Source organism: Cynoglossus semilaevis, unplaced genomic scaffold, assembly GCF_000523025.1.
Source record: "Cynoglossus semilaevis isolate Cse_v1.0 unplaced genomic scaffold, Cse_v1.0 scaffold1092, whole genome shotgun sequence".
NCBI lineage: Eukaryota > Metazoa > Chordata > Actinopteri > Pleuronectiformes > Cynoglossidae > Cynoglossus > Cynoglossus semilaevis.
This window is the reverse complement of record NW_007585120.1, coordinates 143876-162388: the sequence shown is the minus strand read 5'-3', so window position 1 is coordinate 162388 and position 18513 is coordinate 143876. Positions and strand designations below refer to the sequence as shown.

The following is an 18513-nucleotide window of genomic DNA, read 5'->3' as shown; positions in this document are numbered from 1 at the left end:
AATTTCATTCATCCCATGTTTAACATGTGTTGCAATGACAATAAAGAACCTTGAGTCCTATCTTATTATTATTATCTTAGTAAATGCTAGGTATCGCATACGGAGTAAAGTCTACTGGCGTTTGACTTATAAGTCATTAAAGCCACATTTTCTCTATTTCATCACAAATATTTCAGAAATTTACTTTTTCTGTCAACACACTGGTCTGGTCTGGATTTTGCAATGCTCTGTTTAACCTTGTCCTTGGCTTTCATGACGCTTGTTTGCTGACCAACGTTGTGCAAATGTTAAATTACAGAAAGTGAACGCTTTTGATAACCAGTGGAGTTTCCTGTTTCTAAACTTTTGTTCCACTTTTCCACTGTGCCGGCTGAAGTGTTTAATGTTTGTAAAGTTCGTCAATGATACTTTAACCTTACACCAGGCAAGAAAGCTTACAATTTTAAAACAGAGGAAGTCCCATATTCCAGACACTTCTAGGAACAAAGACAATTGGATTTAGAGACAACAATAGTGGATCATTTTCTTAGCACAATTTAATAGCATGAATGAACAAACCTCTACTTTATAAAAGGTAATCTATCACAGCGATGTGCATTTAGAAGTAAATTACCGAACACACCTCATGTTTTGGAAATGTTTTAGAAACACCTACCTTTGTTTTGCACATTCTCTCTCTCTCTCTCCCTCTTTCTTTCTCTCTTTCTCTCTGATGAGTAAACTCTACAGCCACACCCATTGGAGCTCCACCTGTCAGCGCAGCCTCAGTTGCATCACTTCTACTTTATTTAAGAACAGACAAACTCATTTGTGTTCAGATTTATATCTTGGTAGATGAAGCATTTATTCTTGGTCAAAGGAAATACATATCGAAACTGGTAGGTAGAGTTTTTTTAAATTATTTTATTTTACTGTAATTAGTATTTGTTCATGTATTTTTATTTTTCCAAAAATACACTTAAAAGTTCAGTTTATTTTATTTTAGCCAACACATAGTTATAAAAAATATATTAGTATGTCCCTCATTTGAGAAACATATTATTGTTTGACATTTTTAGAAAGAAACTGTGTTTCTTATGTATAACAAAAAACACTTGCAAAGGTAAAATTATTTTGTAAATACACTGCAAGTGCAGATGTTTTAAAATGTAATTTGGGATTGTTAGCTCCTATGATAAAATGATGTGACATTGTTTCACAACTGACGACTGCTTCGTTGTAATATAGTCCTGTAGCTGACTGCCAGGTTGTAGCTGTTTTATTAGCAAGAGTGCTGCTTTGTCTTAAGAATCAGCATTTTGATCCCTGTAGACACTGTTCTCTTGGCAGCAGAAGTGCTATAAATAATAATAAAGTAAATTTAAAACAGGTTCATAATGGGCTAAAGTCACCCTTCTCCCCGCCAATCCCCCACATCCCCCTAACTCATGGACCAGTCCCCTCAGTACTTGATATATTGTATCAAATTGTGTTGAATGAAACTGAGCCTACCACATGTACCTTGTCATTCTACATTCAATACTTGGCTGTGTAGCCAGACACACATTTCCCAATGTGTCCGTGAGTGTCTGAAAAAAAACCCCACAGCATTTTGATTGCGCAACAATTACCAGTTCCAGTCTCTTGTGTTGCAGACACGCAGCCATGCATGTGGACAGAAGTAGCTGGTCCTGGACCATTGTTGTCCTGCTCCTGGTGTCTCTGCAGGAAAACATCATGGTGGTGACCCAGAGTGAGCAGGTGGAAGAAGGTGAGTTGTTTGTACGATGTGTGGTATATATCCACCTGTGACTGTGTGTGCTACCAGAAAAGAAACTGGTTACTTTAACTCCCTGACATTGTCTCTTCTTTCGAGACATGTATTTAAATACGAGAAGGTATTAAAAAAAAAAAAGCTCCTGTTTCTGACTCATCTGATGTTTCTTATTACAGAAATTAAAGCCTAATCTGACAATGACATTGTAAACTGGAGAATAAAAATAAATGATAGCCTAGAATATTGACCTACATTCATTTAACCTTACGGCTGCTGTATTGTGATGGAGGTGATTAATTACCTGTGTCTGAATGTCACTTTATTCTAAAGGACACAGGTTCTGGAATACAAATTAAAAAACAATATTGATGCACGGCAGCAACACTAGCAGCTCACTAATTTTCCTTCTCCAATTTTGAATAAAAATGTTATTATTTGCTGGTATGCATGAATATTATTTTACTGATTTGAATCATTTTGATATTTTTTTATGTCACGATCCTCTTTGTACATAGTTTTCTTTGTTTTTTTCTCTCGTGTACTTGATGCTTCTGCCCATTATTTATCCCCACCTCCACACATGTGCCGACTCAGCTGTGGTTACAGCAGTATTCACACCCCAGCCCTTCAATGACTCGGTTCCAGATCATTTCCAGTCATCTTGTGTTAACTAGGTCGTGGCCTTTCCCAGCATTACTGGTTGCACCAGTTATCTTAGTTACTCCTTGTGCTCCTTGGATCTACTTCTTGATACTTCTTCCCTGTATCCATGTCTTAACCAAGGGTCTGTAACTTACCTCCTGGTCCTGTGTTACCTCATCAAGTGGGCCGGATTGTACACCCTAGCGTACTTGTTTTGGGCCGTATATTTGACAACCCTAAGCTAATGTGTGAGATAAGTAACTTTCCTTAATGTTACAAAGAGAAGCTTTAGTTAAGGGTTTTGCAGATGGAAGCACACAACAGAAAATGTGCCACAAATGTCAAATAGTTTTTGACATATTCCATGAACAGATCAGTAGACTCTGCTCAGTGCTTACTGCCTTTGTCTTGGTTTTACTCCATTTAGTCCGATTGGTGGGCGGAAGTCACAGGTGTGAGGGCAGGCTGGAGGTGCAATACAATGGCAGGTGGGGCACAGTGTGTGACGACAAATGGGACATGGTGGACGCGGATGTGGTGTGTCGACAGCTGGGCTGCGGATCTTCAGAGTGGTTAAACTCCAGGTTTGGTCCAGGCACAGGGCCGATCCTGCTGGACGATGTGGGATGTACAGGAAATGAAACAAGCATCAGTGAATGTCCGAATCTGGGCTGGAATGTCCACAACTGCAGCCATTATGAAGATGTGTCTCTCACCTGCAAAGGTATGGTTGTCCTTCTCACCCTCAGGTGGCTGGGGGTGTTGTGAAGTTTTTGGGCAAAATATAAAATTAACTTTTTAACTTTTTTTGTTGTCGGAAGAAGAAGATACGACTGAAGATAATGGGGCTTTGAACTCACCACATTATGAGAAGTTAGACTCAGGTGAGTGTTCCATTTCCACTAAGCATGATAGTTAGAGGTCAAAATGTGAACGGGTTTATCAAAGAACTCAATGACGTAAAGAAATAATTAAATTATATCAGGAAATGAAATTGTGGGTGAGGTCAACTTTAAACTATCAACAGTAGAAAATGTCTTTGGTGATAAGTTTCCCTCCTTACATTTCATTATATCAGATTCAGGGCTAGGTGTCGTTATCAGCACGGGATAGAAGAACAGACACTTGAGAGTTTCTATTGCATCCTATAAAGGAATGTATCTCACTGTGCTTTGGAATAAAATGACACAATTGTTACACAACAAAAAAAAATCATCAAATCTTTTTTCATTGTGCCACTGAAGTCAGTCAATACATGGCAATTCACACACTTCTGCATCATCTAACCTACATCTGGGAATCTCAATCAAAACTTTGAATTGAGTTCTTTAATCCAACCTGTCAAATACTGGCACACATCTGTCCAATTTATAATAACAACTTTACTTAGAAGTGTAAACAAAAAACAAAAGAAATGGAAGTGGAAAGAGTTCTTCTTTATAATTTCTCATTGATCCTAGAGGAAACACAACCTTATATGCCTACATACTGTACTGTCTGTCAGGATTGATGTTTGGAACACTGTTGGTGTTCCAAAAGTATGACACTAATGTGGAAAACTCTGCCTTGACCTGTTGAGCTTTCTTTTTCTCACTCTCTCTTGTCTGTAGGAGATGGAGGAGTACGTCTGGTAAATGGAAATAATCCATGTGAAGGTCGTTTAGAGGTCTTCTACCAGGGAAATTGGGGAACAGTGTGTGACGATGATTGGGATCTTCGTGATGCCAACGTGGTGTGCAGGCAGATTGGCTGTGGACATGGCGTGGCTCTGCACTATAGTTCAGTCTTTGACCACGGCACCGACCTGATTCTCCTGGACAATGTCAACTGTCATGGGTCGGAGTCCAACCTGACTGAATGCAGTAGCATGGGCTGGCTTAGACACAACTGTGGACATCACGAGGACGTCGGTCTCACCTGCAGTGGTACGCTGCTGTCTTCAACAACCTGAGATGTTTCAGTCTTTATTACATTTGCTGTCTTATGTCGTGGATTGTTATGGTTTCAGGGCTTTTGTATGTCATTTTTGGGATTTGTGATTATATATTCCATGAATTTTCTAATCATTCATGTTCTTTGTTTGTTGTGATTGCTTTTCGTCTCCTACATATATAAACTATGATTAACGCTAATGCTGCACCACAAGGTTTTTACAAATTAAAATAGTGAAACAGTGGAGAAATGTAATGCCTGTTTAGTTTCTTTCACTGATATTTTCCAGGCACATCAGGGAATAGGCTCATCGTATCTCTCATTGAGGACCTACTCCACTCTCTGGAGACACAGACAGGAGCCCCTAATCCCAGCATATACCTGGCTTTAAGGCTCTCTGCTCACCACAACCTGTCCATGGAAAGGGCCTATCTCGAGAGGCTGTTGAATGAGATGCCCGGTCAATTGCAAAAGTAATCAAGTGTTTTGTGAGGCAATTTTAATCAGTACATTCCAAAATCCTTCTCACACTAGTGACTGTTCTTTGTTGTTGCAGCTCCACCAGGCCCGTGACTGGCCTTTTGGCCCTGTTCATTCTGTCTCTAAGGGCCTCCTGCCATGATCTAGATATAGTTCTTCCCCACATCAATGGAGGGACAGCATCACTGCTGACACATATGGAGAGGCAGATGCATCTGGAAACAATGAAAATTCATGGTACAATATTTTGGTTTCTGGAATTCTTTAGATAAACAAACAACAAAATAAAAAGTCACATGAAAAATAGTTGCTGTAGTCCATCCTTAAGTGAGTGCAGTGGTTGACAATTTATGCTTGTGTCATTTTGATGTCTCCTGGACACAGACGACAATGTCCCCTTGTCCAACTTTTACCAGTATTCTCTGGGAGTGATTGCTCTTTGCACAGCTGACATCCAGGTCGACAGAGACTTTACTGAAGCACTCATCAATGCAGTGGAGCAACAGCAATTCACACATGGAGATTATGTGAGCATTGGTGAGTCAAACCAGAGCGAAAACCACATTTACCCCTTAACTAATGTTAAAATACATTGTACTACAATATGTGACATTTTGTGACGAAATTAAATATTTTGGAATATAATGCAGTAAGATCATCGGTTCTTTCAGTGTAGTGGTGAATGTTATCCCGTGTGTGTGTATTTTACAAAAACATGCAGGTTTAGGTTTGATGAAGAGTCTACAGCAGGGGTACCTAGTAAATAGATTGCAAGTGGATCGTAAAGGGAGTGCTGTATTAGTAGATAATGAGATTTAAAATAAATATTGATTTTAAATGAAATCTCTAGGACTTAATTAGCAACTAAACAAGTATTGAATCATATGGTGCGATACAGCTATAGCTATAGCTGTTGAATATTATCAATATAAAATATATTATCCCTTTAGCAAGGACATTTGTCCAATAAAGTGAGGACCTGGTCTAGAGTTTGACTGAAGTATGAACATGAGTGTAAATAGTTGTTTATCTCTATCTGAACTAGGGAATTGTTAGTACAGGGTGTAACCCACCCTCACCCTCACCTCTGCTGTGGCTGGCTCTGGCTGCACTGAATTAATAACAACTGTGACTATAAAAGATTGCTGGTAGGATGTTAATAATGATGAATAACCAACCTGGGGCTCCAAGTTGTAAAAAAAATAGTGACAGATCTTCTAAAGTCTCTACACAGTCATTATACAGTGACTTGTCCTTAAATTCCCCTCAGTCTGAAAGTCTGTTTTAATTCATGTTTATGTTATACTAGATACATATGCTTTGGCTGGTATTGCCCTCCAGTGTGTGGAGGACAGTTTATTTCCTGTATACAATGGTACCAAACTGGACACAGCCCTTAGCAAGATCAAGGGAACAATTTTGGACTCACAAAGACCTGACGGCCATTTGGGCAATGAGTTCAGCACTGGAAATGCAGTTCAGGTACGATTCTCTTTAAATCTCTGTCATTTAATCATATTAAGTTAAGCTTAAGTTCAACTTTAATGGCGTTTTTGTTGTGTTCAAGGCTTTAATAGCAATGGGCAGTTCTGCTGTGGAGTTTATCGGAGCAAATAGGGCCATATGGAGCGCAGTTAGAGGAAACGTCTACCACAACCCGATGGGCATATCTCAGATTCTGCCAGCTCTCCAGGGGACATCCTACCTGACAATCAAAACAATGACATGTCTCAACGAGGATGGTGTGTTCAGTATTTCATCCACTGCATACTGTTTTTTTATGTTTATTTTTGTTTGTTTGTTGCTAATGACATCTGCAATTTCCTATAGATTCTGTGGTGGTGGAGCCCTTAGAACCTGTTGTGGTTTTACCAAATGAGAATACAGTGGGTGTGGCAGTAGAAGTGGTGATGTCTAATGGAAGTGGGCATCACTATCTGGTTGATGTGCCGTTGAACAGCACTTTGCTTCACACGCTTGAACTCCTCCAGGAGGCAAATGTTGGCTTCACGTGAGTTTATTTTATATGCTTTTATCCATTCTGGCAGTTTAAATCACTGATTAGAAGTACTGTGGGAATTAGCGCCATATGGTACTTTTATTTTGAAGGTTTGGCACGACACCCTCCCTGTGGGGACCGTATCTCAGTGTTGTGAATGGAGTGGAAGCACTGTCAAGTGAACGCCAATACTGGCACCTCTCATCTAATGGTGTTTCATTGACAGAGGGTGAGGACACCATTTCACTGGATTATGCCTAACTTACAGACTATTATTTTTATCCTAACGTTGTTTTTTTTTTAAGGTATTGGTGATTACAAGATCGAGTATGGACAAACTATCACCATCGCAATGTCATCCTACTGATCAAAAAATGAAAAACAAAAAGAGGAAAATTTCAGAATCAGAAAATGTTCTTGTCAGAAATCAAAAGTGGATTCTTCTTGGGGTTTTGTTTTCTTTATATTATTTTGTCTATCATTTTATCTCTATCTGTCTTTGATTTGTGAATCAGTAAATAAATTTTGCAGCATCATAAATATCATGCGTCATCCCATTTTCTTTTTATGTGGTTCTTGACATTTTTTTGAAAAATGTATTTTACTGTTTCGTAACGAACAATACTATTTGGTAACCCCATGGGGTTTCTTTCCTCTTCACTGTGATCATCCATGGGACTGCTTAAGCCTGATGGCAAATGTTTCTATGTTTCAAATGTTTCAGACAGAGCTGAAGAGCAAGTTTAGCTCAGGTTTAAAGATGCATGATAACTTTAATGTTGTTTATAAAAATATGCCTGGCTTATGTACAGAATGAAACACTGTTAAAAGAAAGCGTTGAGTTTTGTAATTACTAACTAAATAATAATGTTCTCTCTCTCTCTCTCTCTCTCTCTCTCTCTTTCTCTTTCTCTTTCTCTCTATAACTCAGAAATACTCACATTGAGTGTTCCGCAAATTGTATGTAATTGAGAGCTGACTGGAGCACTATTACAGTTGCGTATTGCATACTATATTATTTAGGACTGTCGATAAGCGATTTTACATACTACTCCGTCTTACTGCGTGTTAACTCCATTTGTAAACAGTGTATGTTTATGGTCATTGGAGCGTTGTCTTCCGACTTTATTGTGAAATGTTACACAGGAAACAAAACAGTTCGGCGTCCAATCATCTCGATGCCGGAAGTGGAATTCATCTTAGCATGTGGGATTTTAGCACAGGTTTATCTATTTATTATTTGGAATTTTAATTAAATTATTTGAAACCTCAATTCATCGAAACGATTTTACAGTATGGTGTCATTCGTCAAAGTATGTATCATATGAGAAGCTAAACTTAAATAATAAATACTGACGTCTCTGTTACGGGTTTACCGAGACGTTAAACGAATTTACCAGTAACTAAAGAGACCATTTTGACAATGATTATAATATCTTGATACAAGTTGCTGTCGCGATGGCACCTCTGCTCAACCAAGTTTCGAATTTAACTAAACAAACTGGTTTAGCACAGGTAATGAGGTTATGCTGCAGTAAGCCTCTTCAGTGGAACAAACCTGACAGCTTTCTGTGGCCAAGAAACACAACCATAGTTCAAACAGGGAACACTAAGACAAGTAAAGGAAAGAAAACATATCAAAGTATCGAAGGTTCGAGGTACCTGTCGAGCAGAGCTTCACTTCTACATGGAAATGTACGAGTAAAAAGAGTTTCAATCGAAGGCAACGTTGGTAAGACTGTCAAACATGTTGGTACCTGACAGTATTGAATCCATTTTTAACTGCCAGGGAATGTTAATCATGGTTTTTAATGTAATCTTCATTAACAGCTGTTGGAAAGTCGACCTTGGCTGAAATTTTGCAGTCAGCGTGTTCAGACTGGGAGGTAATGGCTGAACCAGTCCAAAAGTGGCAGAACATAGAGAATGAAACAGCAAAGGTTTGTGTCCATCCTGGAATCTTTGTTGTTTTTTCCAGAGAACACCAGAGGGCCAGATTGACCTTACAGGGCCTTAAGCTATGTATCTCTCCTATTAAATTTAAAACAATGAGCACAAGTCCCCTTCAACAGTTTGGCCTTACAGTAAATACATTTCATTACAGAACAGCTTAGGGTTGTTTTTTTAAGTCTATGGCAAAAATATTTCTCCTGATAATAATTTGTTTTATATTATATTTCTCCTCTTCAAACCCAAGGGTGTGGACAGGGTCACAGACTGTTCACTGCCATAACATAACAAAGAAATGAGAGCCAATCATATGTATCATGCGGAAATTAGAAATTGTGGTAACAACTATTAAAAAGCACAATCAAAACAGTGGTTTAACTAACAAAAGGAAACAACTAATTTAGCAGTCAAACATTTGTCGGTTATAAGAATGAATAATACAGCCTTGGATGCTGATTAAAAATTGTCCTGTCTATTTGTTTGTGTTTGTGTGTTTGACATTAGGCTGAAGAATCGTCTCAGAACAGAGTCCACAACCTGCTGCAGATGATGTACCAGGATCCTCAGCGTTGGTCGTACACATTTCAGACCTTTTCATGTATGAGTCGTTTAAGAACTCAGCTGCAGCCTGCTCCTGCTCGCCTGCTCTGCTCAAAGGGAACACCTGTCCAGGTGTTTGAACGCTCAGTGTACAGTGACAGGTGAGTCAGGGTCGGATAAAAAATATCCAGTCAAATGTAAAGTAGAAGCTTAGGTGTGAATCTGTGATCTGAAAGATGGGTTTGAAAATGTCCTCTTTCATTAAGAAAAATATTTTCTAGACTATAAGAATAATGATTTATTAGCTGATGATGCAAGCATTATACCTGTAAATATGTTTATTTTTAAAACTTGGTATTTTCAGACAATTAAGACATTTATTATTTCTTTATTATTATTATTATTATTATTATTATTATTATTATTGTTATCTTATGAACCAAGTCAGCACAGAATTCTAATTTTACACTCCTTCCTGTCAGGTACATATTTGCCCTCAACATGTTCGAGCTTGGATGCATCAACTCCACAGAGTGGGCAGTCTACCAGGACTGGCACTCCTTTCTGGTGGAGCAGCTTGGACATCAGGTGGAGCTGGAGGGTATTATCTACCTCAGAGCCTCACCAGAGGTTGCTTTATTATTTTATTATATTGTGGTTGAAGTAATATATACACAAAGAATATGTCCATCAACACTGACAAAGTCTTCCCTAGACATGTATGGAGCGACTGCAGCATCGTGGTCGGTCAGAAGAGCAAGGAGTGAAGCTGGATTACCTGGAGACACTTCATCTTCAACATGAGCGGTGGCTTATTGAGAAGAGTACACCGTGAGTAGTCAGGCCACCCTTTTTTTTAACAGTGTGTGATGTTGGAGTCTGTAAAAGATTTCACTGTATGTTTGTATGAAATATGAAAAAGGTAATACTTTTCATGCACCTGATTTATTCTTTGACACTCATTATTTTAGAAGTCTTTCTTTGTGTCAGTCAAAATGTGCGTTTTTTTCTTTTTACTAAGATTAAACGTGTGACCCAGGTTTGATCTTTATTTTTTAACAGAATACATTTTGAGAAGTTACAAAAAATACCTGTGCTGTATCTCGACGCCACTGTGAAATTCCAGAGTGACCCTGAGGTGCAGGAGCAGCTTGTTACAAAGGTAATATGCTGTAAGCTTTTTTTTTTTTAAACTGGCGCTCTGATGGCCGCTCTGCCCCAGTTAGCCATGTGGGGTCGCTGTAATATCCTTGTACTTTTATTATTGCGTGATGAGATCTATACTGTATGATGCTATGTCTGATACATAGTGGTTGTAATGCTACTTTTATTCCCCAGGTGAAGAACTTTTTTGAGGCTTTGTAAGAAAAGAGTCATCAGCTGTGAACAACGAGAAGACAAGAAAAACATCAGTTAGTCGTGTATGTTGACTCAATTGGGAATGCCATAAAAGTTAATCAAAATCACAGATGTAGGAAGTTTTATCACACTTGAGTTGTTAGTACTGTTGTTAGTACTGTTTCTTAAAATGTGTTTTATTTGTTAAACTCGTTTCATCATCTGATACTAGGACTAGTTCTGATATAGAATCACATTTTGAATGCTTGGTATAGATTTAATTGAAATATATATTTATGTACTGCAACTGTGACATGACTACTGTTACAATTGGGAAACCAATTTCATTGTTGACTACAGAAGGTGGTGCATGGTACTGAATACAGACATTCCAGACTGGACTGATGTTGTATTTGACTTTTTCTAATCATTAGAAACTCAACAAACATAAAAAGATTCTGTGTTGTTCATTTTAATATTGAAGGCTTGTGAAAGTGTGTGATTTGTGCCACAGTTCTGTTAAACACAATGCTTTAGTAGGTGGTAATGGCTATACAGGATTTAGTGTCATTTTTCTAACATTTGAAAACCATTGGGCTCTGTGGTTCAGGCAGCGTGACAGGACAATGACCTTGGTTAAAGGTTTACTTCTCCCTGTCCCTGTGACATACTCTGATGATCAGAGGGGCCATTGAGATGCTTGGAGTGGTCAGGGGTCATCAAAGGGCAGCTGTCCACTATAAAAGGGCTTGTCTGGATCTCAGTCTGCACAGAGCAGCCTGAGACCAGCTGGAGGAAGGAACCCTCAAGGCTATCTGTACTTACAGTTTCTGTGAATTTTTCTGCTCAGTTTCATTTAAAACAATGGAAAACCGAGTGTTGACACTTTTCTGCACACTCATCAGCACTTTAGGACTTGTTCTGTCCACTCAGGGTCAAAGATTACACACAGGGCTTGAGAGAAATTCACCGCTCAGAAACCTCACATTCTACCACAGCAGCAGATATCCTCTGTACATGATGCAGCTGTACCGCTCATTCAGGAATGCTGACTCCTCTGTGTCAGTATCTGTCAATGATGTCACTATGCAGAGAAACAATCCGCCGTATAGAGCTAACTCTGTCCTGAGCCTTACGGCTAAAGGTGGGTGGAATTTTTTTTCTTAAACCTTACACGTAACATAAAAAAAATAACCTTTTCATTAATGATTTAGTGTATGTTGGTATCTCCTTTGTGAATCACACCCAGGCTGATGCACACTGTTGTCAGTGCCTGTTTTTTTTTTTTTTACAACCCACCCAGTTTTAGAATGCTTATTCCACTTTAAAAGCTTCTCTGTTTTATGTGACAGGGTGTGTATTTTAGCCCTCAGACATCCTTACACTGGGGGGGTTCAATACACATCCTGCTCTGTTCACCCTCCCACTGCAGTGTTTTGACATTTGTCCAGGAATCTGGTTTGGGCAGAGACGTCTCTGTTTGACTTCTGTTCTCATGTACGTGTCCTGGTTTCAGGTTGCCACCAAGTTGGTGAAAAATGGACCGTCACATTTGACTTTTCGTCCGTCTATGCTGGAGAATTTATGCAGTTGGCAGAACTGCGAATTGGACTTCCAGCTTTTTCGGCATCCAAGCGTGCCACCGTGGATTTGTATCACTCTCAAAAACAGAGCTGTGGGCTGGGAAGCACTTCCTGCCAAGAGGAGCCCCTTTTTCTGGGGAGCTTCAATACCTCTCTGAGCAGCACAAAGTCTTCCTGGAAGGTTTTCAATGTGACTGCACTGTTAAAACACTGGCTGTACCAGGGTGACCGAGTGTCCAACCAGGAGGCCTCAGGAGAATATGAGCCAGAGCACGGGAGTGGTGCTGGGGAAGAAAGGGAAGAGACTCAAATGAGTGTATTCAAGCATTTGGGGCTTCAACAAAAACAAAGAAAAATACACCATCAAGTAATCAACCGGGTCATGATGGTCATCTTCTCCAAACCCAACACGGCACAGGAAGGTCACTCAGCCTATAGCATCATTCACACTGTGGAGAAGTCAAAGTATGTGACCAGGGACAGGTCCAGCAGTGACAGTCAGAGTAGGAGACACAAAAGAAACCGAATGGAGTCACTGATAATGGTCGGCGGAGCTCCACCTACAGCCGAGCCCGTCCACAGACCTCTGTGTCCCTTAAATAACCACAAATAATCCCGTACCGGTTAATCTGACTGTTTTTTTCCCCATATTCTTCCAGAGCCTTTTGCATCATCATCATCCAGAAAGAGTGACTTGTCCGTCCTGTGTGCCAACCCGCCTGAGTCCACTCTCCATGCTGTACTATGAGAATGATGATCTGACCCTGCGTCATCATGAAGACATGATTGTGGAAGAGTGTGGCTGCCAATGAAGAATCAACCCTGTAATGTACTGTATAGTCAAAAATAATGACAGGAAGTGACTGAAAAGCTCAAAGTATATTTCATCCATAATGGGAGGTACACATAACATAATATGTATGGAGTGAGCTCCATTGTGAACTCTTTATGTCTATTTATACATATTGTATATGTTGTATATAAAATAACTAAAATATTTTATTAAATCATTTATTTTAACGTGTATTTCCTCTTTATTTCAATACTGCTGTTGAAAATACTGTATTGCACAATTTATTCAAATATAAAATACACACTATGCACAGTATAAATAATTTAAGAATAAATAGAAGAATAAAGAAACATTTGTCCTAATCTTTGATCCAGTTCAGTCTGTACAGGTTACACTACAAAGTTTGCTCCATCACTGAAGTCCATTGTTATTTTTCTCCTTATGTGTCCTGGTTTGTCTTGGTTTTTGTCCTGATACAATTGACGTGTGCTAATAATTGTGAAGGTTGTAATACCAAAAGGCTGCACCCGTTCAAATGAAATGTTAAACGTAATCACAGAAACACATCCTGCCTTTTGAGAATTAACTTGCACTTCCCCAGAAAACAATTAAATATATAGCATTTCACAAGTGATAATGTTAATATAGTATTTATATTAGCTTTATTTTGGTAAACTACACTCTACGCTACTACTCCTTATGTGTCCTGGTTTGTCTTGTTTTTTGTCCTGATACAAATGACGTGTGCTAATAATTGTGAAGGTTGAAATACCAAAAGGCTGCACCCGTTCAAATGAAATGTTAAACGTCATCACAGAAACACATCCTGCCTTTTGAGAATTAACTTGCACTTCCCCAGAAAACAATTAAATATACAGCATTTCACAAGTGATAATGTAGTATTTATATTAGCTTTATTTTGGTAAACTAAACTCTACGCTACTACTTTACATATAATAGAAATCCTATAAAATTGCCAAACCAAACCATTAAGGGTGATCATCTTGATGGTTTGGTTTGGCAATTTTATAGGATTTGGCAATTTATAAGTTTGGCAATTTTACCTCTTGTACATAAACCACAACATAATTTTGCAACTAACAACTTTCTTTAAAATCTTCTAATTTTCTTCCTTTGTTCCATCAATATTTATAAAATGATGGGAAACATGCATTGCTCCACCTCCCCCCGCCTTTGTGTGCTGATGTTGTTCTTTGTGTTATCCATATTCTTCTTCTTTTCTTTTCCAAAGGCAGTGGTAAACATCTCAGCAGCGGTATTTTCCACCATATTTTCTTTACCAGACTTCTGATGTGTTCAGTGTCTAATCCCTGCTAATCACTGTGTGGCACTCTAATGACTGTCAATTTGACACTGAGACTAGTGTCAAATATCAACTTGTGTTTCTCACATTTCACTTCTACCAGTGTTATTCTCTTCTCTGGAATGTCTTCTAATGAAGACATTGAATGTGCTTGAATAACATTCAGTGAACACCTTAATGTTAAATCCTCCATTTTATGTGAACAAAACTCTCAGATCTTTAACCTGCCTTATATGTTCATCTAAACCTAATCTTACTTGTTTTCCCTCTTTCTGCTCACCAATAAACAACAGTGTATTCACCTCCAATCCACATCTTTTGTGCAATTACAGTGGACACATCATCAGAGGTCATTAGCTCCTCTCCAGGACCAGGCTTCTTTGTTGATTGTGATCAAACAGGAACCTTGTGTTAAACAGCTCTCAAAGTATTCCACAGGATGCATTAGTGCAGGAGAGAAGAAGCAGTAGCACTTGTTTATTTTGGTGAGGTTGTCAGGAAGCAGAGGTGACAAGAAGACCCCAAACAAACACAGAGCAGAGAGAAGGAATGAAGTGAGTCAACGTCTGGATGTTGACGCCACAGTGGAGGAAGCACAGGCCAGTCTGAGAGTGATGAACTGAAACTGTTCAATCCACAGTGAAGTAGAACAAGTCCAGACTTCTTCTTGACAGTTCATTCCTATTTGTTTTTCCTTCATCTAAAATGACCTGATAGACACTGGTACCAAATCATTTTAAAACATCTAACTACATACTACAAGTGCACACGTTAGGGAGTCCAAACCATGAGTTTTCAGACATTGTAATATGTTTGACCTAATTTAACTGTTCACCCCAGAGTTGTGGTTGATAATGACCCTGTTTTGCAGAAAACCAGTTTGGACAACGACCGCAATCACACCCTAGAGCTTGACCTTAGTGTCATCTTCACTTCTGTCACTTCCTTTGTATGCCAACTGAACAAATGTGAACCTGTTGACCAGGAAGTAGGAGGGATTTCCCATTAATCATCTGTGTCATCACTGTCTATCTGTCTATCTGTATGTCTGTATGTCTGTCTGTCTGTCTATCTATCTATCTGTCTGTCTATCTATCTATCTGTCTGTCTATCTATCTATCTGTCTGTCTCTCTATCTGTCTGTCTGTCACTCTGTCCGTCCGTCCATCTATCTATCTATCTATCTATCTATCTATCTATCTATCTATCTATCTATCTATCTGTCTGTCTATCTATCATATCCTTATATGTATTCATTCTTTTTTGGCCATGTACCACCTTCTGCAGAATGTGGCACATCTTAAGTTCTGTTTGTTATGTTACACAGGTCAAGTTTGTCAATATCCTCTCATCCCATTTTGTGTCCTTCAGCCTCATAGCTTTAGTGAACTAATGATATACAGCTTTTAGTTTTACTAAAGTATTGCTACCCAAGTGTACCAAGTTTTAAAAAAAGGTTTAAAAATGTAAAATTATAAAAGCCAGAACTCCTTTTACACTTCCAGTTCAGTCTAAACTTAAAAAGGACAGAATAAATCAGGATGCCATGATAATGTTGAATGGAAAGGAGGGTTTCTACCATGTATGTCAGTGTATATTGACCTCTCCTTTTACACTCCACTGACTGAGGTTATCAGTACACTCCTGAAGGAATTCCTTATTCCTTACATGTGCCGAATCAGGAAACCACAGGACAAGCTACATGCTGTCAAATTAGCCATTTCTACCAACTATTTGCATTTAAAATGTACAGCAGTGTCTTTTAACAGCCATCACTTTCAAAGTATGTGCAGTTTGTTTTGCTTTTCAAAACTCATTAGAATTACCCAACATGGAAGGCTTTTCTTCTTGAAGTAGACAGTACGCCAGAGAAATGTGTATTCAATCCAGTGGAGCAGAAAAAGCTCTTACCACAATTCATAATATACAAAGCTAACTAATCACATCCAGATAACAGTCCTTTCAGTTTGCTTGCAGGTTTTTTTATTTTAATCTTTGTAGTTCAAAAAAAACTTTTTAGATTCTGTTGTGCATTCTCTGGATAAACACATTAGATGAACGCAATTTAACAATTCTTAGGAGCATGATCCCGATTGTACATGACATTATACAGTATACTCAAGTGTACTAAAGACAATCAAGGTAACCTCAGATGGTGCTGTTGGCAAATATATTGTTATAAAAGCACATGAGGTGACAAACTTCACTGGAATGTTAATGAATTCAAATAACTGGATATTTTCTTAGTAGCGAGGGATGAGGCTCGATGGTTTGAAGTAAATAAATCCCAGCTTTGATTTAACACTTGTAGTCATTATGGGAAGGCACACTTTTGTCTCATGTAAATGTGATTTTAGCACTGAGGCAGGCAGACATGGCTTCATTACAATTTTTTTCCGGAACAAACATTTAAACAGGACGACACAGACAGACAGAAAGATGTTTTAGACACTGACTGCCTTCAGTGTTGTTGATCTTTATGGAATGAGTAAAAGGAAAGAGACGAGGCGCTCTTTTAACCCTTCTTCGCAGCATCACGTTGGTAAGTGTGACATCTTCCCTCTTCTTCATCCAGGCCTGCTTAGATGTCCATTTCAAACTGTGCATCATCACCTTTAAACAGCGAAACAAAAACATGTTATAGGTGTATCCAAAATGGCAACGTTGGGAACTTTACTTCTACTTTAAACTTCTCTCCACCTTACGAAGGTGACTAATTAATTTGTAAAAAACATTTCTTTATAGATTAATTGTTTACTAATAAAATTGGTATTTGCTGTATATGGTCAGATTGGAGGAAAAAAGCAGTCTTTCAAATCAATTTGCATTAAATGTTTATTAATACCTATGGCCAGATAATGTTATAATAATTGCTGGTCTTTTTTCTTTTACTTAGAGCTGATATAGCAGTATGAGTCAGAGGTGTTGACGTACTAGTGTTGTTACTGTCAGGTGCAGTGACATCATTGTTGTTCAGTAGTTCTCCACTACAGGCTTTCATATTGGGTTCTTTAGGACTGGTCACTCCTGGAATGTTTGGTAGTCCACAGGGAGCAGTCTTGGCCAGTGGAGAGCTGCGACGGTCCAGCAGGAACTTACGGTCATAGATGATCCTGGTCCCTTCAGAGTAAAAAGGCAGGAAAATTAAGGTCCGGATTCTGAACACTGTTTTAAATAGATGCTCATTGAAGGTAGTGTTTGGAGACAGTCCCTTTTGGAAAGCATTGATATTGCATTACTATTACATTATTTAAAAATCACAAGTTATTTTCTGAACACAAAGTACAATTAATGCTGGTAGAAGTGGTCTGATGAAAGAATAAAGACCATCAGAGCTGGTAGAGCAGTTAGACTTGGTTTGTGGATCTAATACGGTGGCCAGATACTTTGCTACTGGTGTTAATAAAAGACTGTAATAAACCACAGCCTGCTTTCTGTTGAGTTAGATTAAATAACACTACCTTTAATTTGAGTATTATTTATGTTACTGTTGTGACCGGTGCTGTAAACAGATTATCACAGCTCAGGTTGTCAGTGATGTAGTGTTACTGAAGTTGCAGGATTAGCTAATGATCCACAAGAAACCTGACGACGCAACACACAGCAATAATACATTCACCACTGAAGCATTTATTGCTCAGGTACGTTGTACATAAACATGATGATTGGCGTTAGCACATAGCAGGTGCGGAGCCATGGCTGCTTTTACACGTTTGACAGCAGAGGCAGACCATAGTAGTGATGGGAAGACCAATCCTTTTTATTGATTCGGATCTTTGATTCTCGAGCAGTTAAATGAACGAGTCGTGAACGAATCTTGAACGAATAATTTCATTCGGTTTACAGCAGGTGGCGCTTTAGCCCTTTTGTGGGCGTTGTAAAGAAGGCTGCGGTTCTCTGACACTAAATACTGAAGGCAACATGGTTTGCTTCCACTGACAAAGTCTACAAAGTACACACAAAATACCATAAGCAATTAAACCATGTGAAAAGAAAAACACACCACAATGTGAAGATGAATGAGAGCAAAAGAGACCCAAGCTCTCTGTCACGTGACAAATGAAACCAATCTGCGAGAACGAAGAGAAAGTTTAGTTCACAGGGAGTGATTCGTTCATAGTGGAAGATTAGTTCACAGCGAAAGATTAGTTCACAGGGAGTGATTCGTTCATAGTG

At 38.8% G+C, this 18513-nt stretch overlaps 4 protein-coding genes across 7 annotated transcripts in view; 3 read left to right on the top strand and 1 right to left on the bottom strand.

Annotated features, from left to right (window-relative positions):
• Positions 1–722: 722 nt before the first annotated feature.
• Positions 723–7349, top strand: LOC103398652 (transcobalamin-2-like). Of its 4 annotated transcripts, none has more exons than XM_008337327.2 (13): positions 723–878; positions 1635–1750; positions 2826–3122; positions 3223–3282; positions 4009–4323; positions 4620–4803; positions 4887–5047; positions 5195–5347; positions 6120–6292; positions 6378–6552; positions 6641–6821; positions 6920–7038; positions 7115–7349. In XM_008337327.2, the coding sequence occupies exons 2-13, from the start codon at positions 1645–1647 to the stop codon at positions 7174–7176; spliced, it is 1986 nt and encodes a 661-aa protein (XP_008335549.1). In that variant the 5' UTR covers positions 723–878; positions 1635–1644; the 3' UTR covers positions 7177–7349. The 4 variants fall into 4 exon arrangements, with proteins under 4 accessions (XP_008335549.1, XP_008335547.1, XP_024909486.1 ...); XM_008337325.2 differs by having other exon boundaries at positions 3220–3282; XM_025053718.1 differs by having other exon boundaries at positions 810–878; positions 1620–1750; positions 3220–3282.
• A 606-nt stretch (positions 7350–7955) lies between these two features.
• Positions 7956–11074, top strand: dguok (deoxyguanosine kinase). Its single transcript, XM_008337323.3, has 7 exons — positions 7956–8541; positions 8640–8749; positions 9264–9460; positions 9782–9929; positions 10015–10130; positions 10362–10461; positions 10638–11074. The coding sequence occupies exons 1-7, from the start codon at positions 8268–8270 to the stop codon at positions 10662–10664; spliced, it is 972 nt and encodes a 323-aa protein (XP_008335545.1). The 5' UTR covers positions 7956–8267; the 3' UTR covers positions 10665–11074.
• A 154-nt stretch (positions 11075–11228) lies between these two features.
• Positions 11229–13691, top strand: LOC103398661 (nodal homolog). The gene is given in 3 exon segments (XM_025053720.1): positions 11229–11781; positions 12154–12829; positions 12831–13691. Coding segments are annotated over 3 exon segments (1158 nt in total). The 5' UTR covers positions 11229–11501; the 3' UTR covers positions 13033–13691.
• Positions 13692–16302: 2611 nt separating this feature from the next.
• The window catches only part of LOC103398650 (eukaryotic translation initiation factor 4E-binding protein 2-like), a 3088-nt gene continuing 877 nt past the window's right edge, over positions 16303–18513 (bottom strand). The window contains exons 2-3 of the mRNA XM_008337322.3: positions 17272–17457; positions 16303–16950 (exon numbers count right to left, since the gene is read on the bottom strand). Coding sequence (XP_008335544.1) covers positions 16919–16950; positions 17272–17457 — 218 coding nt within the window. The 3' untranslated portion in view covers positions 16303–16918. The remainder of the gene's footprint in view (positions 16951–17271; positions 17458–18513) is intronic.

Bases quoted from the DNA above. Each gene is read 5' to 3' on its own strand.
- LOC103398652 (XM_025053718.1), top strand. From the start codon at position 835: ATGAAGCATTTATTCTTGGTCAAAGGAAATACATATCGAAACTG. The intron at 3,283-4,008 runs GTGAGTGTTCCA...TCTTGTCTGTAG, and splicing joins TTATGAGAAGTTAGACTCAG to GAGATGGAGGAGTACGTCTG. The intron at 5,348-6,119 runs GTGAGTCAAACC...ATGTTATACTAG, and splicing joins TGGAGATTATGTGAGCATTG to ATACATATGCTTTGGCTGGT.
- dguok (XM_008337323.3), top strand. From the start codon at position 8,268: ATGGCACCTCTGCTCAACCAAGTTTCGAATTTAACTAAACAAACTGGT. The intron at 8,542-8,639 runs GTAAGACTGTCA...CTTCATTAACAG, and splicing joins TTCAATCGAAGGCAACGTTG to CTGTTGGAAAGTCGACCTTG. The intron at 9,930-10,014 runs GTTGCTTTATTA...AGTCTTCCCTAG, and splicing joins ACCTCAGAGCCTCACCAGAG to ACATGTATGGAGCGACTGCA.